The sequence below is a fragment of the Charadrius vociferus genome, unplaced genomic scaffold (assembly GCF_000708025.1).
Source record: "Charadrius vociferus isolate BGI_N301 unplaced genomic scaffold, ASM70802v2 scaffold430, whole genome shotgun sequence".
Classification (NCBI taxonomy): Eukaryota; Metazoa; Chordata; class Aves; order Charadriiformes; family Charadriidae; genus Charadrius; species Charadrius vociferus.
In genome coordinates this window covers 825,318-849,173 of record NW_009646541.1, presented here as the reverse complement: position 1 = coordinate 849,173, position 23,856 = coordinate 825,318, and the positions used below count along the sequence as shown (strand labels likewise).

The following is a 23,856-nucleotide window of genomic DNA, read 5'->3' as shown; positions in this document are numbered from 1 at the left end:
TTGGTGCAGCCCTGGCTGACATGAGTGGGGCACCGTGGGGTTACGTGCAGTGCCGTGCTCCTGCACTCAGGATGGTAATCACCAGAGCAGCGGATGGGCAAATTGAGCTCTGCCCTCCTGAGCTGCCAATGAGGCTGAAGCCAGCTCTGAGCTAGATCCAAAGAAGGAAAACAGTCTTAAAAGTCCATCTTCTGGGAAAGGCATCTTTGGGCCCCATACCAAGGCCAGAGGGGATTCACACCGTCCATTTGGTCCACAAACCTGCAGTCTCAAAGTCAGGGAGCAGAGGAGCCTCATCACGGTCCTGCAGGACTCCAGGAAAGCAGCAGTGAAGAAGGAACATCTCTTTGATGGCCCTCTCTGGGCCGCTGGGCAAAGGAACATCACTCCTGAGCTTTACTCTTATTTTTCTGCTTCCATATTTTGGACAAGCGGAACTTATTCTTCTTTTTGTCTGGTTCCTGGCTCTCGAGAGATCCATCTGCAGGAGAGGGAGCAGACACGGAGCAGGTTGAGACCCACAGCCCCAGTGCCACCCAGTGCTGCTTCATAAGAGTAGAAAGGGCTCTTACCCAACCTCTGGATCATGTCTGCCAACATCTGGTCCTCCTCTTGCTCTCTGTAATGGAACAGCACGGCATTAGAAAACTTTGCCATGTTACATGAAAAGGTGGTAGGCACCAAAATCCATGCAAAGACTACTGTTATTCCCCCAGTCGGAAATGGCCAACCTCCATAGCACACCCTTAGAAGGGTGCAGGAAAGAAACCCAACCAGTTAGAGGAGTCCTAGACATTAGCAAATTGCATCTGGTTCTCTTGAAATCAAGGCCCTGTGCGGGGATTTCCAGAGTGTGGCAGTCCAGCCCTGCAGCAGGGAGGCCCTTCCCCCAGCTGGCCTATGAATCATCCCAGTTCACCGAGTTGTGAGACAGTACCACACCCGAGGAGGTGAATAAAGCTTGAGATGCCAAGTAGCCTGGGGTGCTGCAGAGGTGCTCATCACGATGAGGGACAAACAGGCTGCTGTCTCCTTGGGCCTGGGCAAGGCCAGAGCCAAAAGTCTGGGCATTACTAGACTCCTGGAGCTGGAGTCAGTGCCCTGAGGTCAGGAAACAGAGGCTGCTCTCAGCAACAGGAGGCACAAATCCAGCTACTTGACACAGCAGTCTTCCTTTGAACTTGCGGAGGGATCCAACTCTCGGCTACAGTTGTTCTTTCACTTGCTGCTGCAGATGAGCGCATTCTTGGCTTCATGTTCTCAGAGTCCGCCTGCAGCTCCCGTGCTGCCTCCATCCTCCCCAGCTCCAGCCTCTCCCTCTCTTCCCCAGCCTTCTCCATCTTCACAGCCCTTGTCCTCAGAGCAGCATTAGCGTGAGAGAGCACTGAACATGGCTGCAGTCCTGATCTCAGTTCCTAACAGCTGCCAAGGAAGCAATGGCAGCAGCATTTAGGACAAGATGGTTGGTGACAGGTCACCATCCACCTCTCATGGAGCAGAAGTCTGGATTACAGCCATTCATCCACCCCTACAGCCTGGGCAGCAGAGGAAATCATCCCTGGTGTTGGCTCATCTCCCACCATCTGAGGGCCCTCACCTGAGTCTGTCCTCATCCAGGCACTCCACAATATTATTCCGATCATTGACCGTGTTCAGGTACGAGTCCAGCAGCTCCTTCTCTCGCTTCTTCTCCCCGGGTGTCTTCCGTTCCTCTGCACAAGACAAGGGAAGCCCATCTCACGGCTATAGGTAAGTACCTCCCGCAGTGGCTCCTGCCTCCACCCTGCTCCACCAAGTCCCTCTCACAGGCCCAAATTTTATTATCCTCATGCTCAGGGGCACATCTTACATCCCCTCAGAAAGCACAGGTGGGTTGGATGTTACAGGGAGTCTCCACCTGGCAGCTCAACAGCGCACTCAGGAGACATCCCACAGCGAAACTGCAATCCCTGGCAGCGTCGTTCAGATCCAAAGGACATCCCAGGGCTGGCATGCAGAGCAGAGGGCTCCACACAGCCAGGGGCCGGCAGGACTTTCAGTGCAGCTGGTCCTTACCTGGCTTGCTCATGAGATGTCGCAGTTCCATCTCAATGTTCCACTGCTGCTCCTCCAGCTTCTGCTGTTTCATCCTGGAAGGAACCACAGAAGTTATGAGTTACTGCCCCTCCATGCCCCTTCTCATATTGTGCTAAAGTCTCATCTCTGCATTCCTGACCACCTGGGTACGGGTGGGTCAAGGGAAATCTTTCTCCATCATATTTGTAAGGTTCCCCTCCCTGCAAACTCATCATAGACCCTGGGTGCTCATCAGTGCTCAAAGGTCCATCAGCTAATACCTCAGGACACTGGCAGTTGTCCCAGAGACCTCCCTCCCCAGGCCCTCCCTCATCCTACCAATTGGCACATTATTTTTTGGGCTGCTACGTTCCCTATCCATCCCTGCTTACTGCTCACAGGTGAAGTGCATAAGCAGACAAGTGAATTTTACTTACTTGTACATCAGTTCTGATTCCTGTCTGAGCAGCAGCTGTTTCTCATGGATCAGTTTGAACCAATCCACCATGAGGGCATCCTCAGACTCATCTGCAAAGGAGACAAAGGGCAAGACTCCTTCAGAAGCTGCACCAGTTCAGTCTTCCTGGCTCAAACACACAATCACTTGAGGGAGAGCATGGGATAACTTAGATGAGCCATAGGCAACCTCAAGTGAAAAAAGCTCAACTTTGGTACTCCGGGGTACAAGGGAAAGGATGCAGATCGCTCCCTGCAGGCTGAAGGAAGATGCTCACAGATACCCTGCCACAGGGCAGCCAGCTCATCTTCCATGTGGCCGGCCCAACTCTGCCATTCCGAATGAACTCACTGAGCCCTGCCAAACTGGAGCCAGCCATGATGGCCAGTCTGGCTTAGGATCCAAAAGTCAGATCAATGGCAGCCTTCCACTCCCAAAACTCCCTGATCTTCAGCCAAATAAATACAAGACTTCGCTCAAATAAGAGGTTAGGAACAGCCAGAGAGGGTTCAAAATTCCCCGGGGCTTTATCTCGCTATACCAGGTATACCATGTGTCTAACATGTAGCATGAGCTCCTAGAAATGAAGCCAATAATGCCCAGGGGTAGGACATGAGCCTGACACCTTCCCACCATAACAGAGCTGGCCCCTGGTCTTCTTTACCTCCTTCGCAACCACGCAGCTGCTTCTCCAGATCCACTCCTTTCAATTCCAGCTCATCCAGCTGCTTCTCGATGTCACGCACCTTCTCCTGGATTTCCTCCTCGGGGAGGTAGTCTGGGCGCAGCTAGAAAACCAAACGTAGGAACAAACACAGCTTAGCACCCTCAGACTGCCTGCTGAGGTCACAGCCCTAACAGAGATGGGAAATGACAGAAGCAGCCCAACTGCAGAGCGATGTTCTGGAAGGGCCAAGTCAGGAGAGATGCAGAGCTGGCTGCTCACAACACAGCGGTGGCCACTGCAATGTGTGATACATTCACTGTGAGTGATAACATCTACCCACCCTCTTTAATCCACAGACATTCCTCCTCCTTTGTTGGGCAAGGCTGTATGTACCAGAATTTTGTTTGGCACTGTCTTATTCGAACCTCTATTGTCTCCCTGCATGGGAGGCAACTAGCAGTCTCTCTATCTTGTCTCTGCCCCACAGCCTTTCACCCTTTCCCTGGGAATTCAAATAAACCCTCCCAATAAGACAAACTGGGATATTTCTGGGCAAGCACTCCAGCAGGATACCCAGCAACCCCAGCCTGTTCCCCTTACACCTGGTTTCCAGCCATACCTTGGTTGGGGACACTGCTTCAGGGCTCTGGATGCTTTTTGGAACAGAGGGTTTAACTAGAAGGGAGAAAAAAAACCAAAAATGCCACAACAAACTTTAAATGTTTCTGTGGTGTGGGACAGCACCAGAGAGTACAAGAGGTCCCTGCCACCCAACAGAGGGCACCGATGACACACATGCATCGGCACACCTAAGGCGAGAGATGTGTCTGCGGGTACCCTCCGGTCACAGGATGCTGCGTGCATCCCCAGGGCATAGGCTGTCACCTAACCCAGGTGTGACTTGGGAGCTTGCACCTGAGAATATTGACTTCCACGTTCATTCATTATCCTGTAAAAACTCAAAGACACTTATTGCAGCAAAAGCCACTCCTTATTAAGCTTCCAAAGGATCGAACAGAAATATTGGGTTACTGTCCCAGGAAACACCAAGATATACTTCAAAATGCCCCTCTAAGTGCTCTTGTACAAAGAAGTATCAGTAAATACTGATGAAACAAAGATGGTCTAGGGGACCTTAGCATAAGCCTCAGGAAACTAAGGTTCAATTCCTTCCACAAAACACTTCCTAGGTGAGAAGTCCCTTAGGCCCCACTACACAGCATTATTTAGGCCCTGGACACCTATTAAAATCAATCCTTAAGCAACGTGTGTTTGTTCCACTGTGCCTCAGCTTCCTCTGCCCAACTGTGCTGCAAGGATAACTACAGAAGAGTGTGAGGTATTCGGATACCCGAGGGGCCAGGCTGGATAATTACCACAAAGAGAGAACAGAGGTGTACGTGGATGATGTGATAGGAAGGAAAACTCTAGTATCGAAAGAGCAGGGCTGTAAGAAAGGCATCAGCGGTACAGGCTCATCACACACAAGGAGAAAAACAGGACAGACAGACTAGGGGAGCCCCCTGAGAGTCTCTGGCAACTGGTGCTGACGCAAGGAAGAGCTCAAGGACAGCTCTCCATTTGCCCAGTCCTTGCTCTATTGCGTTTTCCACGAAGAGTGCAAAATAAGAAACTGCTGGATATGGCAATCAGCTGTGTTGTCCCTGCACTGCTGGCCCCCATCGGTTACTCTGCCCTCTGGATGCTGCTGGTTTGTTGCCCTGTTACGCTACCTGCGACTCGCACTTCTCCTAAAGGTTCCTCCAAGAAGGACCTGGCCTGCCATGGGCAGCCTGCCGCTGCCCAAGCACACCTGCCTCTCCCAGCTCAGCCCTGCATCTCCAGGGTCCTTCTGGCTGACCTCTGCAGCATCTCCGACCACGGCAGAAACCCGCACCACTGATCGTGAGAAGACCAAGGTCACTGGAGAGGAACAGCTCGTAAAACAATGCTCTCCTGACCAGCTCAGGGTCCGATATCCCCTGATATCCTCAAGTTCTGTCTTGACAGACACAAGATAGGTTGGCCGCTTGCCTGCAAACTGGAAATAGGACAGTTGGCAAGAAGACCCTGGAGCCTCCTCTCTCAACAGAAAACACTACCTACACCAAAGAAAACTAACGATCTCCAGAAATGCTCACCATCCACAGCCCCATGCAACACACACAGGATTAAGGGCAGGAACAGTAGCTGATTGTTCACAGACGCTCTCTGAGTGCTGAGGTAAAGACCTATACAGAGAAGCAACAAGTCCGTCCTCAATCCACATGCTGCCAAGTGTCAGCAGCAAGAGAACAGCCTTTCACACGGCAGACTTGCAAAGATGTGAAAAACAGGGGCAGACCGCTGGTAAAGTTTCCCACAGCAGGCACTCCCCAACAGCAACCATTAAACTTTAGAAAGACGGATATAAAACCAGTCTCCCCTATCTTAACAGCTCGCTTGCTGGGAAAGATGCAAAACTGAACCTCGTGGCTGAGTCTGAGGAAAAAGGAAATGGAATGTTTTTGTTGGTCAATAGCTGGCTAAATACGAGCCAGCAGTGTGCCCAGGTGGCCAGGAAGGCCAACAGCATCCCGGCCTGTGTCAGGAATAGTGTGGCCAGCAGGACTGGGGAAGGATTGTTCCACTAAACTTGGCACTGGTGAGGCCCCACCTCGAGTGCTGTGTTCAGTTTTGGGCCCCTCACGACAAGACAGACATTAAAGAGGTGGAGCGTGTCCAGAGAAGGGCAACGGAGCTGTGAGGGGTCTGGAGCACACGTCTGGTGAGAAGTGGCTGAAGGAACCAGGGGTGTTCAGCCTGGAGGAAAGGAGGCTGAAGGGACACCTTATTGCTCTCTACAACTGCCTGAAAGGAGAGGGTAGCAAGGGGGGGGTCGGGCTCTTCTCCCAAGGAACAGGTGATAGGACAAGAGAAAATGGCCTCAAGTTGTGCCAGCGGAGGTTTAGTTCGGATATTAGTGAAAATTTCTTCACCCAAAAGGTTATCAAGCATTGGAACGGGCTGCCCAGGGCAGTGGTGGAATTGCCATCCCTGGAGGTATTTAAAAGACGTGGTGCTGAGGGACATGGTTTAGCGATGGAGTTGGCAGTGCTAGGTTTACGGTTGGACTCAATGATCTTAAAGGTCTTTTCCAACCTAAATGATTCTATGATTCACATTGTGGTGGAACATGTAGGAGCAAGGACAGACGGGCAAAGGAGGAGAGGTACACAGTAAAGCTGTGATTGAACATACAGGAGCAAAACTGGATTAAGCGTAGGAACAAACTGGTCAGAACTGGTCAGAACATCTTTGAAAGTCCAAGAAGCTGCAGCCCTGGCTGCTGCTACCATGTGTCCTTCCAGCTAGTCTCTGGCTGACAGTTATCTGCATTCCTCTCATTTCCCAAAGGCACTCAACTGGAGAGGAACAGAGACATCAACTAGATCCCAGTTCCCTGAATTAGGAGATGGTCCTCTTCATAGCTTTGAGTCTAAAGAATGACAGGGCAGTGACCTTGACAAATCCCTATTTTAATTTCTTCCCTTCCCACTGAATTCTCTGGCCTGGCTGGTTCCTGCTTAGGCCAAGCTGGCTAATAAAAATTAATGCCACAGATTTTTCCCCAATGACAACAGGCACAGGCTTAGCCACAGAAAACTCAGGGACACATCGCCCATACTGACCACTCACTCTGTCCCCTGACAGTGCAGAGGAGAGAGTGCCTTTAAGCAAGCAAAAGAGACCTTACATGTGGTAGTGCTTTTCTTCAACTGGTTGCCCTCTTCCTCCTTCTTGGCAGAGCTCCCAGGGTCTTCCCAGCCTTGCTCTGAATTCTGGCAGCTCTTGATAAGATCTGAGCTGGGAATCAGCTTCTTCTTCATGAATCCACCAGAGGAAGCTGGATTAAGAAGCACAGACAGGTTTTAGGTAAGAAATTTCAACCCTTGTATCTCATAAAAATCCCATTCTTACCCAGCATCTCTGGCACTCCCCACTAGCCACCTTCATTTCTAGTCCTAGTTCTCTCTTGATGATAGTGAAGGGCACAAGCCCAAAGGAAACAGGGAGATTACAAGGCCAGAGTACAAGAGAAGGGTGGAAGAGAAGAATAAACAGTTGGGAACCACCACCAAGATTTCTCACCATTAAACATTTACGCAAGAGAGAGTAAGTGAGATCTTGCTAGCTGTCTTGCAGAAGGGCACCCTGTGGAGACCGAGTCCCTCTCCTTGGGGAAGGGTGGCTCTCCAAATAAAGGCACCAGAGGGCCAAAGCAGGCGCAGAGCAAGAATCCCTGAAAGCAAGGCACAGTCTCCACCAACATGTTTCTTAGATATGCCTTGCAGCGGTAATGCCTGTCCCATGTCTGACTAGCAAAATGAAGGCAAAGCTTATATCCTTCATACCAGAGTCCTGCTTTGCTGATGGGACAACTAATGGACTTGGCTTTGTCTCCTTGTGTGCTGGGCTCCCTGTTCCCACCTGGGAGTTATCAGTAGGTTTCTTAGAGCCATCTTGGTCTCTGCAAAGAAGAAAAACAAAGGTAGGAAACCATCCCTCTTGCAGAATGGTCCGCAGGAAGAGCTCTCGACATCCTGGGCTGGATCTCCATCCAGGCCAGTCACGCTTTTCTAATCAGAGTCCAGCAGTTTGAAATACGCTTTCCCTCCCCAGAAATGAAAGCCTTTGCCTTTTCCATCAAATTGTTGAAAACAGAAGCATTAAAATACAGGAACTCTTCCCTCCTATGTGCACACAGACCTGCAGCAACAAACACAGCTGCAGACAGCGACATGACCATTCACTTGTCACAGAGACCCACCAGCTCCAAGACACTCACTTGATGGCCACAGGCTTCAACCGAGATCTCCACTCTGTTGGGCCCTCAGACTTGTCTTCACCAACGTTCATGCTTCCTAAAAGAAGGGACATAGCAAGATAATACCAGATCAAATATAAAGAAACAAGCCAGGTTTGTGTCTCAGGAGCATCTTAGCAGACAAGCCATCTACTGGGACAGACACTATGATGTTATTGTAGCAAACCAGCACCAGTTCAAAAAGTTTAACATGGACAGATTCATGTATAATAGGTAGCAAATAACCATGGTGGCATTTTACCCCTTTCAGCTCAAATGCTTTAAACCTTATGCAGCTACAGAAACACCACCACGGCGTAAAGGAACAGGCAGGTTCAACAGCAATATAACACAACCAGCTCAGACCTCAGAGACCAAAGGATGGGGCAGGAAGAGGGGGAGAGAAAAAACCCACAAGCTCACAGCGAACTGCTGTGAGCCACAGATACTGCTCCTGGCCAAAAGAAAGACAGGCCATCTGGAAGTGGTTGAGACACTGGGTACCACCCAGAACATCAGCCTCAGCCCACTTCTCAGTCATCATGGGGGAAGCTCAGTTCAAAACAGACAAGGAGGCTGGGTGAGCCCCAGCTGCCATCACAAAATCATCCTGAAGTTCTGGCAAGGTCTAGGAAAGTCTACCAAAGCCTCTGAAATCCACCATGATCCCAATGTTTGATAACAGCTAGTACAACTTCAAATACCTGGAGATCCTCAGAGAAAAAATAACTTGCGATACTAGAGGGAGCAATTACACAGGGAGGTGTGTTGAGCCCCAGAATGCAAAAAACCCTTATGTGGTGGTACAGACAGAAAGTATAAGAGTCACCGACACATGCATTGTACTGGTCCACAAGAAAGGCATTAAGTTAGCACGCTATGTCCAGGCAGAGCTGTATGTGAACCAGTCACCCTCACCTTTGATGCCTTTCGACTCTGGCTTATGCAGGGAGTCGGCAGGTTTGCTGGCAGCCTGGCTCTTGGGCAGAGGGTCTGTGATCTTCTCCTGTTTCAGCGCTGTGTACCCTGTTTTGCTGGACTGTGCTTTCGGAGCTGGATTCTGCCACTGAGAACTGCTGGGAGAAAACTTGCCACTGCAAAAAAAGAACAATCTAGGTAGTCTTTTTAAAAGGTAGACCTTTTTATTGGCCTCTGTTCCAAAGACTTGGATAAGTCCCTCTCATATCTTTAAATCTCAGCCACAAATGCAGACAGGGAAAAGGGAAGAAAGATGCCGGGAGTTCTCCAAGTTGCCCCAAGGATTATCTTGGGAGTAAAGCGGGAAAGAGAAATAGCACTTACCTGCTGGATGCTGAGGAGCCAGTAGAACTGAGTCCTCCTGGCCTGTTTGGAGAGGTCATTGATCCAGCCAGAGCCTGTGCAATATGGTTACGTGCCTGATCCTTCTCAGCTTTCACTGGACTGATCTCAGTAGTGGTTCTGGCAGAGACAGTTTTACCAGGGCCGTGAGAAGAAGGGACTTGGGTTTTAGTGTCAGAGGTTTTATTGCTGGAGGACTCCAAGGACCGAAAAAAATTTTCTCGGGCTTGCTGTGTTTTTGTTGTGGAGGTTGTGAAAAGAGGCCCTGAGGTGGTACCTTCATGGTGATCTGTTTTATTTCCCAATGGGGTACCTTTGCAGTCATTTGGTTTATTTACAGGTGAAGAGGACCATGGAGTATTTACACTTTTGAAGCCAGAGCTTCCAGAAGATGAAACAGATGGCTTGGTTGAATTAGCAAGGCCTTCCTGGCTGGGTTTCTTCAACACCTGCTCCGATTTCTTGGGTTCTGCTGTTTTCTGGAATGCCCTGGCAGCGGTAGGGGCTGGGGTGCTCTCAGGTTTGTTCCCCGTGCTGCGGAGACCAGAGATCTGGACATTGTCTGGCTGCTGGTGACTGGTACAGATGAACGTACCGGGCTCAGGCCCAGCTTTGTAGCTTCCAGGAAGAAGCACGTTCCAACACTGCCTGCACCTGTGGAGAAGAAAGTCTCAGAAAACATCCTCCAGAGCACTGGGAGGCCATTGACACACAGCTGAGAGTGCAGGCACAATTCCACTGTCAGCACAGGGAGGGCGAAGGTACCACACTGGCAGTGAGCAGACCCTGTGTGCACATTCCTCAGGCACCAAAACAGGAGCTGCTGATAGCATGGCTTGAAGTAGGAAAGGCGTGGATGAAAACAAACCTGTGCAAAGAGTTTTCCCTATGCACGGGTCAAGAGCAGGCCCAGGCTGCCTCCACTCTGACAAAAATGTCCTCCATCACCTTGAGTGCCTCACACCACTCTCCCTCCAGTCCCAAGGGAACCAGGCTGCCCCTCTGCAACTCACAGACCTGCGCCCCCACTTTGAAGAGCTGTACCTGAAGCAGTTCCTGTGATAGAGCTTCCCATCGACCAAGTAGCGCTGCACCAGGTGCACGTGGTTCCCGCAGATCCCACAGCTGCTGCTAGGGATGTTCCCGCTCTCTGCCAGGACCCCTTTCTGTGGGGAAAAGCAGCGGGTGAGCAGGCAGCGCTGTGACCCTGCGTACAGCTACAAATCTCCCAGGTAGGAGAGAGAATTCGACAAGCACTGCCAGTTGTTGGCTAGGACAGAGAAGTGATATCCAGAAAATCCCCGCTCCCACTAACCCATGTTCATACGAAGTGGAACAGCCCTCGGAAGGATAGAGTAAGGGGGACTTGCTACCACAAAGCCCGAGGACCAGGGTGTTTTGTCCATCTGTGGGAAGCTGAAGTGCAAAGGTCTTCAATTTAAATTAGCTGGCAAAGTTCCTTACCCTTTTGAGAAACGAGTTTCCTTTCTGCCACCCTGGTTTTGTCCCTGCTTGTTTCCAAGAATTTAATCAATGTTTTCTAGCAAAAATGATACCTTCGGTTAAAAGTCTCCATCCCCAAGATCAAGGAACAGCATAGCCATGTCCTAAGACACCCATGTCCTCTTCACCACTAGATAAATCCCATCTGACTGATGGCTTTCCAGTGACATCCACCTGAATCTGTGCAGTAACCAGACCTCTGGATTAAATCCCCCATAGCGAGCAGAACATTTAGACTAAGTCCTTACCGCTAGGAGTTTTGAACGAGCGAAATACTCTCTAGCTCACTGAACAGATTTAAGGTTTAAAGAGCATCTCAAAACACATTTCTTACCATGGCGACTGGGGAAGTTTCTTTTGGCTTAGCTCTGGCTGGTGGGTGGGCAGGAGGCAGTTTTGGTGGCACTGGTTTAGGAGGCTCTGAAACAGCTTTCTTTCCAAGAGGCTGCTCCTGAGGTTCGGAGGAAGGACGCTTGATTCCAGCCATGCCTCCAACTGGAAGAAAGGAAGAAGGGAAGATTTTAAGGTAACTTAAGGAAAACCCATGAGCTTAGGAGTCATTTACAAAACAAGAAGATCCAGAGGTGCCTGATGAATAACATGCAAACGATACAAGGGGACACAGCTTCCTTCACAAGCACTTCTGTAGAGGAGTGAGACAAGAGGCGACAAGTGAATTTTACCAGCACATGCTGGAATCATGTGGTAGCTGAAACTGCTGATTTTTTTTCTTCTCAGGGAATTCCATGAAGGGGAATGAAAAAAAAAAATGGCAAAATACAAACCACCCACAATGGGGTGAACAAGCCCACAGTTTAGCTGGAACTGATCACCACTGAAACAGGCACGGCTGTTAGGTATTACAGCTGAGGAACTGAAGCACGGAGGGTTTGCTTCATTCAAGTTGTTGCGCTCCGGACTTCCTACACACCCCAAACCTTCATTGCTGTGGGCGTCCACCCCACATCCCAGCTGGGACTCTCACGGAGCAAACAGGCTTGTCGAATGCAGAAATGACCACTACAAATGAGCAATTCTATGACAGAGACTTGGAGGTGCCATGGTGGTGCTGACGCAGAAACGAACAAGACTTGCCTCAAAAAGCCTGCAAACCCCCCATCCTCTTCTTTCCAGATGAAAGAAAACCCCTCTAAATTCACAAGAAGCGGAGCAAAGAGAATCCTAAACACACTTCAATCAAGCAAGGAATGAGAAGTGCAGGGAGGCTTCCCTGGGAAATAAGGCTTCATGCACAGTTTTTACAGACAAGACCCCTCATGTGTCTCACGGGGATGTTATTTTTGTGCAGCTTCCTATTCAGAATGAGATGTCTCTGTGTTCCTTGTGGGATATTTGAGCCGCATCTTCAATTTAAGAGCAACCAATTAAATGACCACCCGTCTGAAAAGAGATTATACCCTTCTCAGTAAACACAGAGGGAGTCTGGACAGGGTGTAGGGAGCAGAGAGGAAGCCCAGTTCCCAGCAGTCTTCTCTCAGTAAAGCTGGCTATCCAAACAAACACCCAGGGCTCCTTTACCGCAGCGACCAGTGGACTGGTGACAGCCGACCCAGCAAACAGTTTAGGCTCGGGCTGCCCCCTCACTTCCCACTTGTGCCATTTATCTAGTTCCCAAAGCCCAGCGCAAAGACGGGTGGCTTCAGCTCTGCTCTTCTGTAAACACCTGACCTCAATAAAATATTGGCCGCTCGCCCTCTCTGGCCTTCGGCGTCCTACTTATTTCATGGTCCTGCTGGAGCGCATTCGAAGGGCACGACTACGGTATTAGGAGTCTGCTTGGTGTCAGAGGGCACATTCCTGGCTGGGCTCATTTTCAGGCACGCACATTCACCCCAGCAACAGGAATGCAAGCAGAGCATTTTGTGGGACACTAGAGAGTATAAAAATGTGCTGTGCTTGATGACGGGGTAGGCAAGATGCTGGGGGGAGGGGGTAAAGACCCCAAACTGACCCAGATTCCCACCACTTGGCACAAACACGATGCAATTTGTTTGACTTCAGTCAGCACGGTTTTAAAACAAGAAATAAAAAATGAAGAGGGGGGAGGGAAGAGGTTGTGGAGGAAGAGAAAAAGCATGCTCTCTATAAAGAGGTGGAGAAGGGGGAAGAGTTTAGACATTAAAGGCAGCTCTCAGAGTGAATTGTGGTTTCTTTCCAAGATGTAAGACATTTTCAATTCATATCTGTCATCTCCATCTAGATTCACCTTAACTAGTTAAGTCATTCATGTCCCACTTTCTAAAGTTTCCTCTGGAGGAACCTGTGAAATTGGTTTATCGTATTATTTCATTTTGTATGAGCTTAAAGCCAAATATAAACCAAGTCTACAATAATGCTCCTGTGAGCCCAGATAAACTCTCCAGTACGTGAATATAATGCCTTGGCAGCTCTGTGGTCTGTTTTATGTTTGAAAGAATTGCTATCACAATTATGTCAGTTAAGGGGGTCATTTTCTTCTACTTCCTTATATCAGTTCTGCTGCGCTGTACAAGCCCTACCGTGGATGCTGTTGCACTGGCACAGCCTCACAGACAAGCTCAGCCCTGTTAGAATCTGTGTTCTCACCAGCCCTCTGGTGTGGCAAGGACTGGAGCAGGGATGGAGGTGCTTGAGAAAGGAAAGCGGAGGTGCGGACCACGGAGGACAACCTTCACTGCTCCTGTCTGGCTGAATCGTAAGAAATATTAGACTGTATATTAAATTTTAAGGCCCTAGTTTTAAAGACAAGGCATGGCCCTGTGCCCTTCCAAAAGCACTGGTGATACTGCAGGCCAGCGTGTAGAGTTCAGATCCTCCATTGAAATAGTTCTGGCACCAAAAGTCCTCTGTGCAGTCTATTTTGCTTTTCCAAGCTTGTTAGGAGGCAAGGGAAAGCACAAAATCGATCCCTGATCCTTCCCACCCCTCCAGGAAATATGGTACTTACTAGGAGACCGTCCATGGAAGTAGTTATAATACTGGGAAACATAGGTGAGGATGCTCAGCCTGTCCGGTACCCTCAGAGCAACCATATCCTCTGCATCCAGCAAGGCTGGGATCCCCAGCTCCTCCTCCGCCACTCGAAACGCCTAGAGAAGGAAGGAAAAAACAAAAAAGGGGTCTTGTCCAGCTCAGGCAGCAGAACTGCTCCTCATCAGAAGTAAGAAAGTCCACTGCAAACAGCCCCACTCGAATAGTAACTCTACTGGGGAACAGCTGCACCAGTTTAACTCCTACATCGTATGGCCGTTACAGGAACCAACGGAGTCATGGCTTCCAGCCACCGCGTTGAGAAATTCAGGCAGGGAGCCAAAAATCTGGCCTGGCAAGCTGGCCGTAGCTCACTGCACAAGAACTCACCTGGGCTTCCCCTGCTCTTCCTCGCGTCTGCCTCTATCCGGATACGCGCAGCTGCGGCGAGCGAGGCCTGGCAGAAGGGGATGTGTCAGTCCAGGCTGACAGACTCGCTTCCAGGCTTCCAGCCCAACCTGCAGCGCTCCCCAATTAACGGTGCGCGGGTAGGTGTTTGCAGGCAGCTTTCTATCTCCGAGTGCTGCGCAAATGTTAACGCTTCCTGCCTACTGCCTGCTCTTCCCCATCTGAAAAAGGGGAAATCTAAGGCTGCAGGAGGGAGCTCTCTCTCCCAGACTAGAGAGAGGGAAGAGAGGAATAATGTAGAAGAACTCCTGATACCTACCTCCCTTCCAGCTTAACCATTACCATGCTGCCTAACATGTATTTGGGGCAAATCTTCTTCTTTGTGGTCCCCTCTGCTTTGAAACTGCAGGATCAAAATAAGCTAAAGGAGGGAAAAGCCGTTTTCTTTTGCTTCTGAACAAGAGCTTTTATTAGAGGATAAAAAAAAACTGCGACATCCATAAAGTGACTTTGCCCTTGCTCAACTCAGTGCAGGGCTTTTACTAGGGACTTTCTCCAGCCTTCTTCCTTCCTGGCTTATATAAAAAAAATCCTTTCCCTCCCCCTTTGAAATGCCAACACAGCAAAGGAAAACAGCACTTGCAGGAGCGGTGGCACAAGGAAGGCTACTGCTGAACCCCACAGTGAAAGAGTTAAAGAAAGACTTGAACATATTAAAACCCTCCGCATCTGACCTCTGGCACAGACACACAACAGTGTTGGTGTACAAGCCAACTATTCCCGCTTAGAAGAAACAAACAGCCATTATTTTTTAGCAAGATAATTACAATTTTTTTCCATTGGGTATCCCAGTAAAAATGTAACTGAGCTGACATTAAGTACGCTTTCAGCCAGTTACCTCCGGCTGCGTCATCCCAGCTGCCAGCCCAGCCCCGCACTCGCCTGTCTCGCAGACTGGTACTTAATATATTCTTTGGAGCGTTCCCCACCACACTGGCTGCACTACTGGTCTGACCAGTGGAGGTTTTTTTTCTTGCTGGACATTCCCGGTGTGCAGTGTAGCAGGAACACAGGCCGTGCCACCTCCTTCCAGATGGTGCCACAGGTGAGACCAGTGCAACAGGCAAAGAACAAGCATGAGGGGCTGCCTGGACCACAAAGAGGAGGATGCTAAACGCACACAACTGGTTTGGCCAGAACCGGGTGAGCAACGCGGAGAGCAGCATTAGGATGTAGCGTCCCCTGCGCCTACAGCATCCTCGTGTTCCTGGGAACTGCTCTTGCCTGAAGATCCAATGAGATCACCACCTAACATGGCCCAGTTACTCTTCTCCTCTATTCCTTCTCCTCCTTAAAGGCCTGCTCAGGCTGGCCTTTACAGAAGCAACATGTTATTTCTGCATAACGTTTTTCACCAGTGCAGCTCCAAGTGCTTTACAAAAGAGGTGAAGTGTCCCTGCTCCCCCTCTGCATAGAGGAGGCAAAATGATACGCTCCAAGACACCTGAGCCGGCCAGGAACAGCTTTCCTCTGACACAGGCCACCGCTGTATCTGCTACACCACGCCACTATCCATTTGCACTGAAAGAACTGAATCCAAGGCCCCTAGAAACCTTTCTCCTCTTTATATATTTTTTGAAATCTTTAGCAAAAAAATGCCACCAACTGAAATTTTCCTAGGGTTTGGGGTTGGTTTTTTTGGCACTTGAGAAGTGGCACATTCTTCCTCAGAAGAAGACCTTATATGGCAAATTGCAGCTTGGACAAGATTTTTTTTCATTGAACAATACAGCCCCTGAAAAGAAGCTACTGAATAGTGAGGCATCAAGGAGGGTCTGAACAATAGCTGAGCGACAGTGCTGGGAGAAATCAAACCTACTTGTATCCCAAGGGCAGCCAGAGGAAGAAAGCGTAGGAGCTAGGATGGAGAGCAGCTCGAGGGGGGAAGCCAGCCCAGGAGCCCACAGGGAGACAGAGGGGTGAACCCCACTCACGGCAGAGCCAAGGCAGCAGGATACCGGCAGTGAAAGGGCAACGCAGACAAGTCATCCTACAGCAGGTGGAGTACGGAAGAGAGAACGAAATAGAGGACATAAAAGAAACTAAGAAATGGAGGGAGGAGGGGGGCGGAACACAGCCTGCGACAAAGGAAGGGAGCAACTCTTTTTATGAGAGGCACAAAGAAGCTTTTCATTAATAAAAACGGTGGAGGCGGCTCGTACAGCTCATTTCCCAGAAACAAGCAAAGCCGCCAGCACAGCAGACACCATCAGCCCGGCTGGGGAAGGAGCCACACTCAGGGCTTCACAGCACTCTGGCCGGGACGACCGTCCATGGCGAAGAGGCCCTGCTGCCTGCCAAATACCAAACCTCAAGGGCAAAACCACTTGGTCTGAATCTCACCTAGAGGATAGGAACATGCAGGGCTGAACCCCAGAGAGCGTGAGTAACTGCTCACATACTGCAGCCCCAGCCTAGGGAGACAGGGGGTCCGTCACAGGCGCTGTGAACATGGCCGGGGCTGAAGGGGATCAGAAGCTAAGGAACATGAGGGGCTAATTTTAGCTGTCCCAGAGGCAAGGACCACCTCAGATGGCTCACTGCGTCAGAGGATGTCATTCCTCCAGTCCAGACAAGAGTAAGCTGCCGTGGTTCGTTCGCATCCCGAGCTCCTGCCAAGCAGCCACGAAGCTGTGTGGAGCGACGCCAAGGGGAAAAAGAAAAAAAAGCATTTTAATCTGCTGCCTCTCTTTGCGAGTGAGAAAGGGAGGAAAAAATCCTTCCTTGGAGCACTAAGCCCATGCTTGAATCCAGTGTAGGAGGGGGTTCGCCTGCCCAACTCCTACTTTCTTCATGGAGAGAACAAGAGAAACTCAAATCCCATCCTGGGGTGAAGTGTCCAGGCAGGATGAGATTTTAAGATGTCTCCACCTTCCAGCAGCCTTTATTCCCTGTGCCGGGAATGAGCAGAAAGGGGAGACACTCCCTATGCTTCCCCTATCACATCATCTACCTCCCAGCTCCTGCTCCATCCCTCTGGAGCATCACATACTCAACATGTCCACGTCTTGACCTCCAGCATCTCTGTCCAAGTTTCTCCTGCCACAGGACACACCGGACACAGGTATCGCTGTGCAGCCAGCGAAGAAGCGTGAGCAGTCTGAGGGTGCTTTCAAGCAGCCAGCACACTGGGCATTGCCGTTCAAATCAGAAGACTGGACACATGCAGAATAAGGCAAAGGATTTGAATACAGCACACTCAGCACACTGCATCTGCTGGGTTTCTGTCGCTAAACCCCATAAGCAAGGTGGCAGGTCATAGACTAGACCAAATATAAAACATTAAAAGTCGCTTACCAACTTGTTGTTCTCGTACACATTTTCTTTACTGAGGGAGTTGAAGTTTCTGAAACACAGAAAGAAGAGAAAAATCTCAGGTTGGTAATGAAGAGCAAGCTGCTTCACCTCCAGCTTCTTGAACCTCTCTGAGCCTCACTGCTTCGGGGGACAGAGCACCTCCTCCCACCTTGCCTTCTCAGAGACACTCCGGAGGGAATAGCGTGGCAGACCCCGTCCGAGATAGTCACAGATCTGCTGTACCTCCTAGGACAGAGACGTGCAGGAGACCCAGCAGGCACAGCCATCTGCCCACAGGCAGCACAACACATTTTTGGCACATCCAGCCTCGCAGGGCTGACTCCCGCAGCCTCCTGCAGACAGGACATGCTGATGCCAAAACATCCCGTGCAGATTCAGGGGTTTTGCTGAGACAGCCAGGAGCAACCTCTAACTCATGGGGTGGATTTTTTTCCCCCCCAAAAAAGCCTTGTGCCTCTCCAACATCAAAAAGACACACCGATGCCTGCCAGCCAGATTTGCAACACTCTTTTCCCTGGAATTACTTTCCAAACAGTCACATCCATGCTCTTCTCCTGTCTTGCAAGTTGCCTCCACGCAGAGAGACCTCAGCTCCAATGAGGTGTGGATCCCTCAGATGCTGCACATATCGCACACTTCTCCCACGCACCCTCATCCTCTGATCTCAGAAGCTGCTGCTTCCACCAGCACACGAGTACTGGTTTCAAATCCTCTTTTCTCCTCTGGCAGAGCTCCACAAAACCAGCACCAGGAATCTGCTTGGGAAATACCTCTGCCCACAACACAATACTGCAGCTGATAACACCAAGAAATCTTTTTCTCCTTTCCCTTTTGATTTGTAGTCATAACCAATAACTGAAAAGGAAGAGGCAATTACTGTTTGCAGTTACAAGCCAAAATCAGCAATCCTTCCTCCTTTCTGCTGGGCCCGGACATCACCTCCCTCTTCCCTTCTCCCCAGATTTGCTCTCACCCCATCTGGTCCAACCCAGACGCCACCTCTCTCTGCACTGTGCTGGGAACTCAGAAATGGGGACCTGGCAGGACAGGAAGAAAGCACGGGGGACAGTGAGTTTGTGCTATGGGAAGCAGAGCCACAACACAGCGTGCTTTCTCACCCACAGCAGAGCGTGTCCCTCGCTTAGGAAACAGCCACCGTCAGCTTTGTTTTAAACCGACTGTCACTTGCTAAACTGGGAATACAAACCCGACTGTTGGCTGGCAGCCCCGCTCTCCAACACTGCTTCCTCCTGCCCAGGCAAGCAGGTAGGGTCAATTCTTTTCTGATAACCCAGTTCTTTACAGTCCTTGTACCTGCTGGCACAGAGCTAACCAAAAGGCTGATATCAGAGAGGAAATTCTCGCTGATAAGCAGAAAAGGCTCCAGCACCAACTTTGTATTTATCTACATAGCACCTTTATAACCGATGTGGACCTACCCTTGTTAGCCAGTCCCTCACCTCGGAGAGGAGCCGTGTCAAAACCAGGACAAAGCTGGCTCGCAGCGACCTATTCATGAGACAAACACATGATCTGCATCGCAGCAGGGAAACTTTTTCCATGACTTGTAATGGCAAGGAGCAAGCCAGGTCCTTTATCTGCTTAGTACAGAAAGTGGAGCATTACGTTATAAATGAGAGGCGCCTTCAAACAGGTTTGTCCATCATGCCACAGCCTACGCCTCCTCCCTGCTTCCCGCATCCGGCATTGCTATGTGGGATAAGGAGAGAATGAACAACAGATAAGACCCAAAGGTCAAACTCCCCCAACAAGCATATAAAGACGAGGCACATCTCGCCTCTAAATCACATACTCTTTCCTGTGCAAAATCAAAGCCATTTGCAGTGGTTTTTCTTCAAGCAGTGCTCCTGCCCAGAGATTTCCCTTCCGCGAGACAATGGATTAAAAAGAGCAACAAAAATAATCACAAGCCAAAAAAGTTTCAGTGAAACAATAGCTACAATCATCCTGTTTTGTGTCAGGCAAGAAAATCAGCTTTTTTTTTTAAGAGCCAGCTGAAGGAGATGATTGCAGCGCTCTGCCTCACTCCCGGTTCTGCTCCCAAATAAAGACATCCTGAACGCAGGAAAACACCTGCAAGAGCAAAGAGGAGCTCCAGCTTCCTCGGTCGTGCTGACACCTATGACATAACATACTGGAGTTACCTATTTATTGTTGGTCAGTGCCTTTCGCTCCCATGCTGAATGCTGTTCGCTATGGTAGTGTGTGTGCAGCTTCACACTGTGTGGCATGTAACAGAGACCTAAAAATCCAAATCTCTGAGGGTGAATGTCTGAAATCCCCTCCTGTTCCCCAAAGGAGAGAGCAAACAACCAGGTTACTTGGTCATTTCAAGACCTTCCTGCCCTCTCTGCATCACTCCTCCCCTGGTTAGTCAGGTGAACTGCTTATATATAATATTTCTTTTGGAAATTGATCTTGCTGGTGAATCTCCAATCTTGGAATATCAAAGCTCTCTGGACCAATGTAATCCTAAGAAAGCAGAACTAATACAAATGGAGAAGTAGGAGTTCTCCGCTGAGAAAACACAGGCAACTGAATTAATTGGAAGAGGTGAGAAATATAAATCTGACCCAAGAGAGGGCCTCCAGTGTCGGAAACAAATCAGAGTGGAGTTCACTAGCACAGGAATAGAAGTGAAGTTTTTAACTCCCCCCCCCAAAATCCTTCTCTTAGCAAAAAGTGGCCGAGCATTTCTCATGCCCACAAATCTCCGTGACCGCCCACTGCTCCAGCTGCACAGACCCAGCGCCCGCAAAGCGTGTTACAGTCCTTTGCAAGCACATGTGCTTCCCTGGGAAGACTCCCACTGCTACCAGCACTAACTCAGTTGGGAAACTCTACCTCCAGTCTGCTAGACTGGGCAAAAAAAGTCCCAGAGCCATGATGGTCCCAAAAAAGCTTCTGCCTCTCAGCACTGCTGTACTATTTTCTTTAGACACAAGAAGATATGCGCAGTCAAAAGGACCACTGAAAAAGAGTGAAGCATCCTTTTGCCTGCTCGCAGTCCTTCAACAGTGGTTTCAAATCCAGTGTGCTCTGCTGGGAACAGGACCTTTCAGCTGTGCTCTTTCTGGAGGAGCAGACAACCCGGGGAGAGGGGACAGGGCTGGGAATCCCAGGTGGAAGATGTCCCCATGGGCTCGTTCTCCTCTCAGCAATGCCTGCTCCACGCTGCTCTGGTCTCGCTGGCGAGCTGCAGTGTGCCGCTGGGGTTGACCAACAGCAGAGGAGACTCCCTGACCCCAGAGCCATCCTCGCCTACGCCTGTCGCGCAAACCGCAACCCCGTGGAGGCCAAGCAGGCAGCAGATCTGCTTCACCCCAGCCTTTTTGCCCTCCTTGTCCGTACGGGCGACCGTCGGCCTCGTCCTGCCCCGCTGAGCTGACAGCAGCCCGGGAAATGCTGCTGGAGGAACGGGTGCCTGCTGCTGCTCAGCCGCCAAGGGGATTTCCCAACCAGTCAATTCCCAGAACGCCAAGCTAAACACCAGTTCACAGTCTGGGAAAGAGCAAGATCCTGGACAACGAGAAGGCACTTAATCAAAACCTTTCCTCAACATCTGGCATTAATAGCTGACAGAGGGTGCATGGCTCCCCTGCTCCTTCTAAGTCACTTATCAGGCCAAGGCCACTAAAACTGTGGCTGGAGCTTGCACAGCCATCACCACTGCGCGCAGCAGCCGCAGACCTCAGCCTCCCACCACGCTGCCGTGAGGCTTCACGTCCCTCTGATGAGAGGAGCCTCAGGGCTCCACAACCACCCCAGAAAATAGGCTGGGACCTGCCTGACGCGGCGCATGTGCCTGGCTGGGGCTGGCTATGAAGCACTCTGCAACTGGGACTAGAGGGAAATGAATTTCCATGGTAATTCAGCATGCATCTCCACTCCCCCAGAGCATCCTTAGGTGAGTGGGAAGTGAGTGGGAAATGCATTTCTAATTTTACACAGCCTGCCCTGTTCACCGATAACATATACACCAACATCAGCCAAGTTGGAGAGAAGTTATCATATTTTCCATATGTTTTCCGGCCAAAAAAACAGGAAGGGGGGAGAGATGCACACCAGCCTGTCCTCCGACCCACGATCCCACAAGAAAAGCCGGTGATTATGACCTTGTTTTGTAATTGCTTGAAGTTTTCCTGGGAATTTCTCAGGCTCCTGCAGGGAGAAATCCCCTGCCCTCCTCAGCCCAAGAATGTCATTTGTGTAAACCAAGACGGAAAACACACTATTGCAAAACTCTGATGCCGTGACTGAATCATGTTCTGCAAGTGATTTATACAGCAGAGCTGCTGTAAACACACTGAGCGCTCCAAACACCAATTATCCTTTTCTAGGTTTTTGGGTTTGGTTTTTTTTTTTTTTTTAGTATGATGCTTTTAATCTTCAGCTAGGATCTTGGCTAGAAGCAAGGGGAGGAGCTCAGGATAAACCACTTCAAGCCCCTGGGAAGCAGGAGTCACAGCCACACGTGCACCCAGCCGCACCTCTCTGCCGGTGGCTCCTGCACCGCCAACACTCACAGAAGCTTTTACAGATTCATGAAGAATTTGCACAAGTATTCAGCGCCAGGATCTGACACATGACACCCGGCAACCCTGGCCGCCAACCACTTGAAAGCATAATTTCCTTCCAGCAGGACTTTGGCCAGCCAAGGATACACCTGGTGCTTTCCTGCATTACACCACTGACACCGATGAGGGAGGTCACTGATAAAAGCTTCTCTTACTTTAACCTTCAGGCAGTCTTTGCTGAGCGGGTCAAAGTCAGAAAGAGTTTCTCTAAGGTCCTCAATAAAGTCAGGCAGAATTTCCGTCATAAAAGAAAATGAATGGGAACAGAGAGGTGCCACAAGGAACGTACTCCCTCTTCAGTACAGGAGTGTTTATTTAAGATACTTCTATTCGCAACCCTCGATGCGCAGTTCAAGTATTATAAACAGCCCACTCAACCGCTCAACAGGATTATTCCAGCTCTCAAGTCACTGAGCCCCTGTTTATACCCATGCTCCGGACGGGCCAGCTGCAGAGTCAGCCAGGAAGCGGTCGCAGTCCCTCTGCGAGCACCTCCTGGTCACACCAACCTTTCTGCCCTGGTATTTTGTATTTTTGGGAGTGTGAACCAAAGGAAGGAAAGGAAATATCTGGAGTCACGTGGAAAACAGCACGTCAGGAAGCCACGGGCAGCAACACCATGGTGACTGCCCAAGCACTGGGGACTACAGAGAAAGCATGCCTGAACCTCCCGCACCAACCTCCCGCTGCCCAAGCCCGCTCCTGCCTCTTCCAACTTCAAAACAACAGAGGAGAGAGAGCAGGAGGAGATCTTCTCCTTAGGCTTCCACCAGAAGCAAGACATCTGTAAGAGAGATCTCTGCACACAAACCCAAGCGGCAGGCTGTCCTGGGAGCATGAGGGAAAAGGCAGGATTCAAGGAAAACTGCAGTACAGAAAACCCAACCCGGTCCTTCACCAGCGGGACACATCTGACTGGGAGAGACCTAACACTTAAATCGATACTCCTGGGCAGTCTTTGCGCTGCTCCCTTGCCTTGACCTTCCCCCTCAACACCCTCACCTCACAGTCCAACAAGCCCAGAAGTGGGGGAAAAAAAAAAACCACCCAACTAGGAAGCAGGATCTACATCTCCCTTCAGTGATGCACCTTCCCAGACGTTAACATTTAGGCAGGACCAGGTCAAAACCCACAGGGCACCAGCAATGGCACCAGTACGGGCTGGGAAACACTTTGTCTCCCACAGGCAGAGCTCTGGATGGGAAAAATGAGTGATGTGCAGGAATCCAGCGGCTGCCGGGCCCTGCCTTTCTATTGCATTTTGTTTAAATAGCCCTCACCTCCCGACTCGTAAACGGCTGAGCGAGGAAAGCCCAGCCTAAGCAAACACAAACGGCGAAGAAGGAAATGCTTCCCCAAAAATTGATGCCTGAACTTGTTTTACAATGGAAAGGGCGCGTTTAAACTATTTCTGCTCCAGCCACAGAGGGAAGAAAGGAAAAACACAGCAGGGGGGGAAAAACCCCCAACATGTAGGCAGCAAGAGGGGAGCTCTTCGCTTGGAGGTTTTCGGCGTGGGTGCCGGCAGAGCTCCTGGTGCCGGCCGCTGGCCCGCAGCATCTCCCAAGGAGGAGCTGGGATTTCTGCCGGGGCTGTGTCCGTGGGGAAGGCGAGGGCCCATGGTGGGCGCAGGGGCCGGGGCACCGCAGCTCAA

At 50.3% G+C, this 23,856-nt stretch overlaps 1 protein-coding gene across 1 annotated transcript in view; it reads right to left on the bottom strand.

Moving 5' to 3' along the window:
* Positions 1 to 383: 383 nt before the first annotated feature.
* MICALL2 (MICAL-like 2) overlaps positions 384 to 23,856 on the bottom strand; it is a 28,166-nt gene continuing 4,693 nt past the window's right edge. Inside the window, exons 3-19 of the mRNA XM_009886083.1 lie at positions 17,753 to 17,829; positions 17,584 to 17,632; positions 13,796 to 13,937; positions 11,183 to 11,343; positions 10,390 to 10,511; positions 9,328 to 9,999; positions 8,944 to 9,119; positions 8,008 to 8,083; positions 7,574 to 7,689; positions 6,916 to 7,065; positions 3,799 to 3,854; positions 3,177 to 3,300; positions 2,493 to 2,583; positions 2,056 to 2,129; positions 1,598 to 1,712; positions 573 to 619; positions 384 to 481 (exon numbers count right to left, since the gene is read on the bottom strand). Of these exons, the coding sequence (XP_009884385.1) occupies positions 384 to 481; positions 573 to 619; positions 1,598 to 1,712; positions 2,056 to 2,129; positions 2,493 to 2,583; positions 3,177 to 3,300; positions 3,799 to 3,854; positions 6,916 to 7,065; positions 7,574 to 7,689; positions 8,008 to 8,083; positions 8,944 to 9,119; positions 9,328 to 9,999; positions 10,390 to 10,511; positions 11,183 to 11,343; positions 13,796 to 13,937; positions 17,584 to 17,632; positions 17,753 to 17,829 (2,346 nt within the window). The remainder of the gene's footprint in view (positions 482 to 572; positions 620 to 1,597; positions 1,713 to 2,055; positions 2,130 to 2,492; positions 2,584 to 3,176; positions 3,301 to 3,798; positions 3,855 to 6,915; positions 7,066 to 7,573; positions 7,690 to 8,007; positions 8,084 to 8,943; positions 9,120 to 9,327; positions 10,000 to 10,389; positions 10,512 to 11,182; positions 11,344 to 13,795; positions 13,938 to 17,583; positions 17,633 to 17,752; positions 17,830 to 23,856) is intronic.